The sequence below is a fragment of the Hemiscyllium ocellatum genome, chromosome 39, assembly GCF_020745735.1.
Source record: "Hemiscyllium ocellatum isolate sHemOce1 chromosome 39, sHemOce1.pat.X.cur, whole genome shotgun sequence".
Taxonomy (NCBI): domain Eukaryota; kingdom Metazoa; phylum Chordata; class Chondrichthyes; order Orectolobiformes; family Hemiscylliidae; genus Hemiscyllium; species Hemiscyllium ocellatum.
Genome location: NC_083439.1, coordinates 39792684 through 39804792, shown reverse-complemented (window position 1 = coordinate 39804792; position 12109 = coordinate 39792684). Strand labels below are relative to the sequence as shown.

At 42.7% G+C, this 12109-nt stretch overlaps 1 protein-coding gene across 2 annotated transcripts in view; it reads right to left on the bottom strand.

The window, feature by feature from the left end:
- Positions 1–12109, bottom strand: part of lrrk1 (leucine-rich repeat kinase 1) — a 242398-nt gene that overhangs the window by 15425 nt on the left and 214864 nt on the right. For both annotated transcript variants that reach the window (XM_060853361.1, XM_060853362.1), the window contains one exon: positions 5434–5535. In XM_060853361.1, the coding sequence (XP_060709344.1) occupies positions 5434–5535 (102 nt within the window). The remainder of the gene's footprint in view (positions 1–5433; positions 5536–12109) is intronic.

The window sequence follows — 12109 nt, the reverse complement described above, 5'->3', positions numbered from 1 at the left end:
GAAATGGCTGTCATGAGTGGACATGATTTTAAGGTGATTGGAGGAAGGTTTAGGGGAGGTGTCAGAGGTAGGTTCTTTGCAAAGAGATTGGCAGATGCATAGAATGTACTGCCGGTGGTGGTAGTTGAGTCAGAGACATTAACGACATTTAAGTGACTACTGGACAAGCACATTGGAAGGCAGTAAATTGAGGGGTGCGTAGGTTAGGTTGATCTTAGGTTAAGATAGATGCTTGGCACAACTGTTCTACGCTCCATGAATCTAATTCATGATTTTCTGAGGCAGTGCATTTAGGGACAAATTATGACAAAAATAGTACACAAAAAGTTAATTGAATTTTTCTTAGAATAATTTCTGCACCCTCTGTAATGTCTTCATATTTACTTTAAAAAAATCTTTTAAGGAATGTGGGAGAAAGTGGTCAGAAGTTCCAGGATTTTGACACAGTATGACAGGAACACAGAAACAGTTGGTGGCCATTCATCCCCTGGAGTCTGTTTCGCCATTCATTGAGATCTGGGACCTAACTCCACACCCCTTTGGCCTATATCCCTGAATATATTTGCTTAACAAAACTTTATCTATCTTAGATTTGAAATTAAAATGATCTAGCATCCACTGCCATTTGTGGATCAGAGTTCCAAACATTTATCACTTTTTGTGCGTAAAATAATTTAAAAAGGAAGTTGTCGAGGCTAGTAATATCTGGATTACTCACAGGTAGAGGGTTGGCTGGAAATGGGAGGCCTTCACAAATGATATGATGAGAGTGCAGAGACAATATGTTCCTTTTGGGGTGAAAGGCAGGCTGGTAGGTCTAGAGAATGCTAATGATTAAAGAAATTGAGGTTTTGGTCATGAAAAAGAAAGCAGCAAATGTCAGGTATCAAAAGCAGAGATCTACTGAATTCTTAGAAAAGTATTAAGGCAGTAGGAGTATACTTACGAGGGAAATCAGGAAGGCAAAAAGGGTGCATAAGATAGCTTTGGCAAAGAGGGTTAAGGATAATCCATAGGGTTTTTACAAATAAATTAAGGACAAAAAGGTAACTAGGAAGAGAATAGCACCCCTCAAAATCAGCAGGAGATGGAGGAGATACTAAATGAATATCTTGCATCAGTGTTTATTGTGGAGAAGGACATGGAAGATATAGAATGTGAGGAAATAGATGGTGACATCTTGAAAAATGTCCATGTTACAGAGGTGATGGTGCAGAATGTCTTAAAATGGATGAAAGTGGATAAATCCGGAGGACATCATCAGGTGTATCCTAGAACTCCGTGGGAAACTAGGGAAGTGATTGCTGGGCCCTTTGTTGAGATATTTGGATCATCAATAGTCACATGTGAGGTGGCGAAAGACTGATGGTTGGATAACGTCATGCCACTATTTAAGAAAGGTGGTAAGGAAAAGCCGGTGAACTATAGAATGGTGGGCCTGACGTCGGTGGTGGGTAAGTTGTTGGACTGAATCCGGAGGATTTACATTTCCCTGGATAGGTAAGGACTGATTAAGGATAGTCAACATTTTTTTGTGCGTACGAAATCATGTCTCACTAACTTGAATAAGGTTTTTGCAGAAATAATGAAGAGGATTGAGGAGGGCACAGCAGTGGACGTGATCAAAATGGACGTAAGTAAGGCTTTCGACGAGGTTCCCCATGGGAGATTGGTTAGCAAGGTTAGATCTCATGGAATACATGGAGAACTAACCTTTTGGATACAGAACTGGCTCAAAAGTAGAAGACAAAGGATGGTGGTGGAAAGTTGTCTTTCAGACTAGAGGCCTGTGACCAATAGTGTGCCACAAGGATCGGTGCTGGGTCGCCAGTTTTTCATCATTTATATAAATGATTTGGATGTGAACATAGAAGATATAGTTAGTAAGTTTGCAGATGACGCCAAAATTGGAGGTATAGTGGACAGCGAAGAATGTTGTCTCAGATTACAATCTTGATCAGTTGGCCTAATGGGCTGAGGAGTAGCAGATGGAGTTTAATTGAGATAAATGCAAGGTGCTGCGTTTTGGAAAAGCACATCAGGGCAGGACTGATTATACACTTAATGGTAAGGTCCTGGGGAGTGTTGCTGAACAAGGAGACTTTAGAGTGCAGATTCATAGTTCTTTCAAAGTGGAGTTGCAGGATAGTGAAGGTGGCGTTAGGTATGCTTTCCTTCATTGGTCAGAGCATCAAGTATAGGAATTGGGAGGTCATGTTGTGGCTGTATAGGACAGGGATTGGGCGACTTTTGGAATATTGTGTGCAATTCTCCTCTCCCTCCTATAGAAAGGATGCTGTGAAACTTGAAAGAGTTCAGAAAAGATTGTAGGATTGTAGGGTTTGAGCTGTAGGAAGAAGCTGAATAGGCAGGGGCTGTATACCCTGGATCATTGGAGGCTGAAGGGTGACCTTATAGAAGCTGAGAAAATCATGAGGGGCTTGGATAGGATAAATAGTCAAGGTCTTTTCCTTGGGTTGGGGGAGTCCAGAACGAGGGCATAGGTTTAGGGTGAGAAGGGAAAGATTTAAAAAGTCCTAAGGGGCAAATGTTCACAAAGTCTGTGGTACTTGAATGGAATGAGCTGCCAGAGGAAGTCATGGAGTCTGGTGCAATTACATTTAAAAGGCATCTGATGGGTATATGGTTGGAAAGGTTTAGAGGGATATGGGTCACGTGCTGACAAATGGGACAAGGCTAATTTAGGATATCTGGTCGGCATAGACTAGTTGGACTGAAGGGCCTGTTTCCGAGCTGTACATCTCTATGATTCTATGGGAAATAACCCTGAAAGAATGGTGGTATATTTCCAAGTCAGGCTTAGAACATAGAACAATGCAGCACAGTGCAGGCCCTTCAGCCATCGACGTTGCGCTGACCTGTGATACCAATCTGAAGCCCATCTAACCTACATTATTCCATTATCATCCATATATTTATCCAATGACCATAAATGTATAGATGATAATCGAATAGTGGAATAGCTTGGTGGGAAACTTTCAGCTACTGGCATTCCCATGTATCTGCTGCTCTTGTCTTTTTAGACAGTAGTGGAAAATGCAGTTTGAGGAGCTTTGGTGAATTTCTGTAGTGCATCTTGTAACTGGTACACACTACAGCTACTGAGTGTAGTATTATAAAGACTGAATGGAAGTACGTCCATAATCAAACAGGCTGCTTTATCATGAATGATGTCAAGCTTCTTGGGTGTTGTTGGAGCTGCACAAGTGGGGAGTATTTCGTCACACTCCATTCTTTGAGGAAGTGACAAAGTTGATTGATGAGGGAAGGGCTGGAAATGTCATATACATGGACTTCAGAAAGGTTTTTGATTATGGTTCCTCATAGTAGACTAATGGAGAAAGTGAAGTTGCATGGGGTCCAAAGTGTACTAGCTAGATGGATTAAAAACTGGCTGGGCAACAGAAGACAGAGAGTAGGCGTGGAAGGGAATTTCTCAAAATGGAGACCTGTACTAGTGGTGTTCCACTGGGATTCGTGCTGGGATCACTGTTGTTTGTGATATGCATAAATGATTTGGAGGAAAGTGTAGGCAGTTTGATTAGCAAGTTTTCAGATGACACTAAGATTGGTGGAGTAGCAGATAGTAAAGATAGTATTCTGTCAGAGAATAAAGCAGAATATAGATAGGTTGGAGATTTGGGCAGAGAAATGGCAGATGGACTTCAATCTGGCCAAATGGGAGGCGATACATTTTGGAAGATCCAATTCAGTAAATAGCAAAGTCCTGGGGAAAATTGATGTACAGAGAGATCTGGGTGTTCAGATCCATTGTTCCCTGAAGCTGGCAACACAGCTCAATGGAGTGGTCAAGGCGGCATATCGCATTCTTTCCTTCATCAAATGGGGTATTGAGTACTAGAGTTGGCAGGTCACGTTACAGTTGTTAGTTGTAAAGGACTTTGGTTCGGCCACATTTAGAATTCTGCATACATTTCTGGTCACCACATTACCAGAAAGGATGTGGATGCTTCTGATAGGGTCACAGAAGAGGTTCACCAGGATGTTGCCTGGTATGGAGGTTGCTAGCTATAAAGCGAAGTTGAGTAGATTAGGATTATTTTCATTGGAAAGGCGGAGATTGATAGTGGCCTACAAAATCATGAGGGGTATAGACAGGATGGATGAATCATGAATTCAAGGTGAGAGATGAAAAGTTCAGGCGAGATGTGTGTGGAAAGTTTTTTTTTACGCAGAGGGTGGTGGGTACCTGGAATGCATTGCCAGTGGAGGTGGTAGATGCGGCCACAATAGTGTCATTTAAGATGTATCTAGACAGATACATGAATGGGCAGGGAGCAGAGGAACACAGATCCTTAGAAAATAGGTGACAGGTTTAGATAGATGATCTGGATCGGTGCAGGCTTGGTGGACCTGTGCTGTAATTTTCTTTGTTCTTTCTTTGTCTGTCCTGCTGCTGGAATAGGATATATATAGGAACAGTGATGGAGGTGTCTAGGACATTGAGTATATGGCATAATTAAATGTTTATGACAATGGCAGGCTGTTGCTTGATGTTTCTGTGAGACAACTCTCTCAATTTTGGCATTAGGTTGCAGATGTTGGGAAGGAGGTCTTTGCAGGGTTGATCGGGTTGTCATTTGTGATCCTTGGTCAATACCTCTGTTGAGAGTTTGCAGCACTTGATACAACTGATTTGGTTTGCTAGGTCATTTCAGAAGACTGGGTGAGGGGTGTATGGAATTTCCCAATGGCTTGACAAAAAGAGAAGACAGACAGACAGATACATATGCATAGCTCTGCTTTGAGTGCTTTCTAGCATAGTTTCTCTGTGCCAGTGGGCTCCGGATACTAGGGGTATCAGGGTTTGCCAAGTGACCCAAGGTCCAGCAGTAGATGTAGCATGTAATTTGTACTACCTGCAAAGGCTTGGCTATCTGAGAAGCCTATAGGATCACCCTATGTAAGACAGGGAGAAGGTGACACATTAAGGGTGTATTTGCAAACACATTTCCTGTCGTTACTGAGCTGCTGGAAAGATCACAAAATTGGGCAATGGAATCCTTAACAAATATTTTCCCATTGGAACGTTTTCTAAACCAGAACATTTACAATAATAAACAGAAAGAACAAAAAAAAAGTTTCTGAGAAAGAATCAATTTCTGTATCCCACTTTAAACAGAAATTAGGACATACTTTAGAAAGTAATGATGGTAATAATATAATCATATGACCAATCCATCTAAAAGATGACAGACTGGATTAAGATACATCCCATTGAATTTTAAACACAGAGCTGTAAGTGCTTTGGCTGAAACTTCTGTCTCTGATGCACTGTCCATATTGCAATGGATTGCATCACTAGTTGGACAACAAGTTCAAAGATAGCTCCTTCCTGCACTGCCAACTGGGTTTGCTTCTGGGTTTTCTACTAACTTAATATTCACTTACCCGTCTTTAGGTACAGATTCTGGCTTTAGCACTGCCACGACCCTGCCTTGCTGGCTGACGGACTGGTTTTCCAGCTCAATAACAATGATATCACCACCTTGTCTGAAATTAAAAACAACAAAACAGCAATGAAAAGCAAGTTTAGAGCAACAGTGACAATGAACAGCACAGATTGGGTGCACTGTACACTGGGAACATGGTGCAGTGTGCAACAGCTCAGTAACGACAGGAAATGTGCTTGCAAATACACCCTTAATGTATCACCTTCTCCCTGTCTTACATAGGGTGATCCTATAGGCCTCTCAGATAGCTATGTGCAGTATGCAGTGTGCAATGGGAGTGGTCTGCAGTATACAGTAGGTGCAGCACACAATGGTTTCATAGAATCAGAACCCCTACAGTGTGGAAGCAGGCCGTTCGGCCCATCAAGTCCACACCAATCCTTCAAAGAGCATCCCACCCATACTCGACCCTATCCCTCTAAGCCTGCTCTTTCCCATGGCTAATCCACCTAGCTTTCACATCCAAGGACACTGTGGGCAATTTAGTATAGCCAATCTACCTAATCTGCACATCTTTGGACTGTGGGAGGAGCGCCTGGACAAAACCCATGCAGACATGGAGAATGTGCAAACTCCTCATAGTCGCCCTAGGCTGGAATCAAACCTGGGTTCCTGGTGCTGTAACCCGCCCACCGTGCTGCTTCAAGGTCATGTGACACATCAAAGCTGTCAATACCAGGTGCAGGGTTACTTTGTTTTGGAGTAGCACCAATAGGATCCAGATAACAACTGGGCTACAGGAATTGCCTGTACCTAATAATAGAGTTTTTACCTAGTTGTACCTGATAATAGCCTGACAATAGCTGATAATGTTTCTATCAGGGCCTCAGTGAGGAAAGATGTTGTAACGTGCGTTAACTGGGCTGACATTTCAGACCTGTGATGACTCCTGCCACCAGATCTTGATCCTATAGAACAAGATGTAGACAACAGCTAGAGAAATGAAAATGATGATTGCATTTGGCGATGGAGCTCTCACAGCTATCCCTGCACCAGTGAGCTGGTTATATGTCTGGACCCAGGTTACAGTCCTACTTTGAGAGGGAACTAACTTCAAGCATATGGTGTTTTGGCTTTCATTAACAGGGGGATCAAGTTTAAGAGCCGCAAAGTTTTGCTGCAGCTCTACAAATCCCTGGTGAGACCACACTCGGAATATTATGTCCAGTTCCGGCTGTCCTATTATAGGAAAAGAAATGGAGGCTTTGGAGAGGGAGCAAAGAAGGTTTACCAAATTGCTGCCTGGACTGGAGGGCTTGTCTTATGAAGAGATGTTGCTTAAGCCCAGATTTTCTCTCTAGAGAGGAGGAGGAAGAGAGGTGACCTGATTGAGGTATACAAGGTAATGCGAGGCATGGATAGCGTCAATAGCCAGAGACCTTTCCCCAGGGCAGGAATGACTGGCACGAGGGGTCATAGTTTTAAGATATTAGGAGGAACGTATAGAAGGGACATCAGAGGTAGATTCTTTAGATTAAATTAGATTAGATTACCTACAGTGTGAAAACAGGCCCTTCAGCCCAACAAGTCCACACTGACACTCCGAAGAGCAGAGCCATTAGGGACATTTAAGCGACTGCTGGACATGCACATGGATAGCAGTGAATTGAAGGGTGCGTAGGCTAGATTTTCTTACTTTAGATGAGGAATAATCCTCGGCACAACATTGTGGGCCAAAGGGCCTGTTCTGTGCTGTACTTTTCTATGTTCTATGTGAGCAACACAATGCTGTTCTGATAAATGCTTGACTTTGTGTCGCTGCAGCTGCTTCATTTTCCTTCTCCAGCCTGATATAAACAACAGCATCTTGTAAATCAAGGTCATTGATTAAAACTACTTTTTGCTTTCACAATGGAAACACAAGCAGTCAGTTTCAAAATTCCTGCAAAGACAGTCTTGTAAACAAGTTCAACTTCTGGTTGGAACTTGATGTACAAAATCAACATTTTTTATACCAAAATGTCCGTACTTTTGCCCAATATCAACATATGAAATCGCAATCTGCGCAATCCACCCAGGAATTCTTTATGACAAAGCCAATACACTTGACAAATTCGAAGGCAAAACTCTTGCTGTGCCAGATTCTTCCTCTGATTCTTGATGTACGCTTCGCTACACAATCATCAATGTCTTACATGGAAGTTTGGATGCATTCATCTTTACTGCAACTGTGACATTACAAGGAGAACTTTGTGATAAGTGAAAATCTCATCGTGTTGTAGAATTTGTTTCTGAGTTGAAGACGGCATTTCAGTATCAATGAGCTCAGAAAGCCATTCCCTTTTGGGATGTGTGCTGGATTTTGTTTTGAAGACTTCTTTGCTTTTCTTTTAGGCCAGATTTTAAACTTATCAAGAAAATAAATATTTAAAACATGAAAGAAAAATGTAACTTGCTATTTGCATCAAATGTTCTTTCCTTCTGGAAGGCTACATGCTTCCTCAACTTCTCATCCCTGATCCTCCTGGTCACTGCTGAGAAGATGGTTAACTCCCCACACCTCCCCAACCTTGTTCCGACAGCTTCCAACCTGAGCCCCTGGCCGGAGGTGATGTGACCTAGTTTCTTCCCCTTTCCAGAACTTGTTTCGACGATTGCAATAAGATAGAATGAGTAGTGCGCCCAAAGAGCTAATTTAGAAAGCCTGGATTTTGTTCTGGCATATGTAGCATCCTGGGATTCATTGGTCATTTGAAATTGATTATCCAGTGCATAATCATGGGATGTGTGCGGGTTTTGTTTCCCAGTGCACAGCTGCTCATGTGCGCTGCTTATACAAAACATTTTTTGCAGTAGAGTTCATCAGGGGCTGATATTGGAACCCTTGCTTTTCCGGATAAGTATCACTGCTGTGCAGGGGACAATTGTCAAGTTTGCAGATGCCATTAGACTAATAGGCAGAAAAGTAGCCACCAGGATACATGAACATCAACTAGCCACATAAAGACACGACCCACTCTCACTAGTATCCTTACATACGGATGAGGAAGGACACCATTTCGACTGGTCAGGCAGCACCCAAGGAGCAGGAAAATCGATTATTCGGGCAAAGCCCTTCATCAGGAATGACATTCTTGATATAGAACATAGAACATAGAAGGATACAGCGCAGTACAGGCCCTTCGGCCCTCGATGTTGCGCCGACCGAATCCTACCTCACCTATACTAGCCCAATAACTTCCAAATGCCTATCCAATGCCCGCTTAAATGACCATAAAGAAGGAGAGTTCACCACTGATACGGGCAGGGCATTCCATGAACTCACAACCCGCTGTGTGAAGAATCTACCCCTAACATCTGTCCTATACCTACCACCCCTTAATTTAAAGCTATGTCCCCTAGTAACACCTGACTCCATTAGCGGTAAAAGGTTCTTAGTATCTACCCTATCTAAACCCCTAATCATCTTATACACTTCTATCAGATCTCCCCTAAACCTTCTCTTCTCCAATGAGAACAGCCCCAAGTTTGACGTCAACTTCCTGCTCCTCGGATCTTGCCGGACCTGCTGCGCTTTTCCAGCACCACGCTAATCTTGACTCTAATCTTCAGCATCTGCAGTACCCACTTCTGAACACTTCGACTGGGACAACACATCCAAGCTAGGACAAGCCAAACAGAGACATGCACGAGAATTCCTAGAAGCATGGCATTCCAACCAGAACTCTGTCAACAAAAACATTGACTCAGATCCCACTTACCACCCCTGAGAAAAAGAACAGGAAATAACATCACCAACCCAAGGAAACCTATAGATAGAAAGCGGGCCATACTAATAGTGTTTCATCCCGAGGGTCACTGAAGATGTTATCTAGCATGGTGACAAAATGTCTGAAAACGAACCTTCCAGCTCAGCGAGCAAACCTACATTCAGCTAACAAAGTTGGATGAATTTTAAACTGTAAGGATAGTGTAAAACTCCAAGAGAACATTAACAATTTGATGGGGTGAGCTGATGAAGTTCAGTGCAGGAATGGTTGACGTGATGCATTTTGGTTGAAAGAAGATTGAAAGAAACATAAAATTCGAAAGGCAATGCCGGAGCAGAGAGACCTGGGTGTACATGTACACAAATCATTGAAGGTGGCAGGAGAGTTCAGTTAGTAAACATACGGTGTTCTCAGCTTTATTCATAGAGACACAAGAATACAAGAACAAGGGTATGATACTGAACCTGTACAAGACACTTGTTAGACCTCAGCTAGAGTTGTGGGTGCCACATTATAGGAAAGATGCAAATACATTGGAGAGAGTAAAGAAACACTTTATTAGAATGGCATGAGAAACTTCAGTTGAGGATAGATTGAAGTAGATAAGACTGTTGTTCCTCGAGACAAGGAGGCTGAGACATGAGTAGATAGGGAGAAACTATTTCCACTTATAAAAGAAATAAGAACAAGAGGGAATTGATTTAAAATGATGTGCAAATGAAGCTAGAGTGATGTGCAAAACATCTTTTTCACACAGTGAGTTGTTAGGGTATAGAATACACTAATGTGGTGGAGATAGATTTAATTGAGGAATTCAAGAGGGTATTAGATGGTTTTTTTGGATAGCAGTTATGTGTAGCAATGTCAGGAAAAGGTAGGAGATTAGCACTAGATAATCGAGCCAATACAGACACAACAGTCTGAATGGTCTCCTTCTGCACTAATATTTTTGTGATTCTGTGCCAATGAATAAAACAAGGAGATATCAAGTCAAATGAGCTAAAGCTCAACCAGGTAGGTTTTATGAAGTATCTTGGAGAGGGAGGCAGGTGTAGACAGAGATTCCGGAGCTTTCCCCTAGGCACCAGAAGGCAGCCACCAATGATGGAGTGCTCAAATTTGGGCTGAACAATTTGATGGAGGACAGATATTTCAGAAGGTTGGAGAATGAAATCAAACAAGGCCCTTGAGGAATATAAAATGAGCAGAAAAGAATTTAAACAAGAAATTAGGAGGGCTAGGAGGGACTACAAAAGGTCTGTGTGAGTAGGATTAATAAAAATCCCAAGGCAATTTTTACAGCAGATCCGCAATAATCAGTGCTGGGACCTATAAATGACTTCGATGAAAATGTAGGCAGTCTGGTTAGTAGTTTTGCAGACAAGACAAAAAAATGGTGGAATTGTAGAGAGTAAGCAAGGTATTCAAAAGTTACAGCAGGATAGAGATCATTTGGAAAAGTTGAGTGGAGGAATGACAAATGTGGGGTGATGCATTTTTGGGAGATGAAATGCAAGACGAAAATATACAGTTAATGGCAGGACGTTTAGGAGCATTGATATATAGCGGGATTTTGGGGTCCAAGTTCATAGCTCTCTGCAAGTGGCAATACAAGTGAATAATGGATTATAAGAATTAGAACTAGAACCCCTACAGTGTGGAAACAGGCCCTTTGGCCCAACAGATCCACACTGACTCTCCAAAGAGTAACCAACTCAGACCCATTCCTCTACCTTATATTTACCCCTGACTAATGCACCTAGCCTAAACATCCCTGAACACTACGGGCAATTTAGCTTGGCCAATTCATCTAACCTGCACATCTTTGGATGGTGGGAGGAAACCAGAGAACCTGGAGAAACCCACACAAACACTGGGAGAATGCGCACAGAGTCGCCTGAGGCTGGATTCGAACCCGGCCCTCTGATGCTGTGAGGAAGCAGTGCTAACCACTGAGCCAACATGTGCTGCCCGACATAGGAGATATATGATATAGGAGCAGAATTAGGCTATTCAGCCCACTGAGTCTGCCCTCCCATTTGATCATGGCTGATATGTTTCTTAACTGAAAATGTATTGCTGGAAAAGCGCAGCAGGTCAGGCAGCATCCAAAGAGTAGGAGAATTGACGTTTCGGGCATGAGCCCTTCTTCAGGAATCTTACTGGGGTGTGCAGTGAGAGAGGGACTCACTGAAATCCTTGTAGAGGGAGGAAGGGAGCTTCTTCAAGGAAGGCATCCTTGCAAGAGGATTCGTAATAGGTTAAAATCTTCGAGGAGAAAGTGAGGACTGCAGATGCTGGAGATTAGAGCTGAAAATGTGTTGCTGGAAAAGCGCAGCAGGTAAGGCAGCATTCAAAAAGCAGGAGAATCAACATTTCGGACATGAGCCCTTCTTCAGGAATGTTTCTCAACTCTACTTTCCTGCCGTTTCCCGAGAACTCTTGATTCCCTTATTATCACTGTCTTAAATACACTCAATTACTTGGCCTCTACAGTTCTCTGTAGCAATGAGTTCCTCAGAAAAATCACCCTCTGGCTAAAGAAGTTCCTCCTTATCTCGGTTCTAAAAGGTCGCCTCTTCACTCAGGGGCAATGCCCTCAGGTCCTAGTCTCTTGAAACATGTCCACTCTATTCAGGTCAAAATACTGCAAATTTCACTATAATCCCCTCATCCTTCTAAACAGGTGACCAAACAGGTGGATGAGGGTCAAGTGGTCGATGTAGTATATATGAATTTCAGTAAGGCGTTTGATAAGGTTCGAGTAAAAAGTGAGGTCTGCAGATGCTGGAGATCAGAGCTGAAAATGTGTTGCTGGTTAAAGCGCAGCAGGTCAGGCAGCATCCAAGGAACAGGAAATTCGACGTTTCGGGCTAAAGCCCGTTTGATAGGGTTCCCCATGGT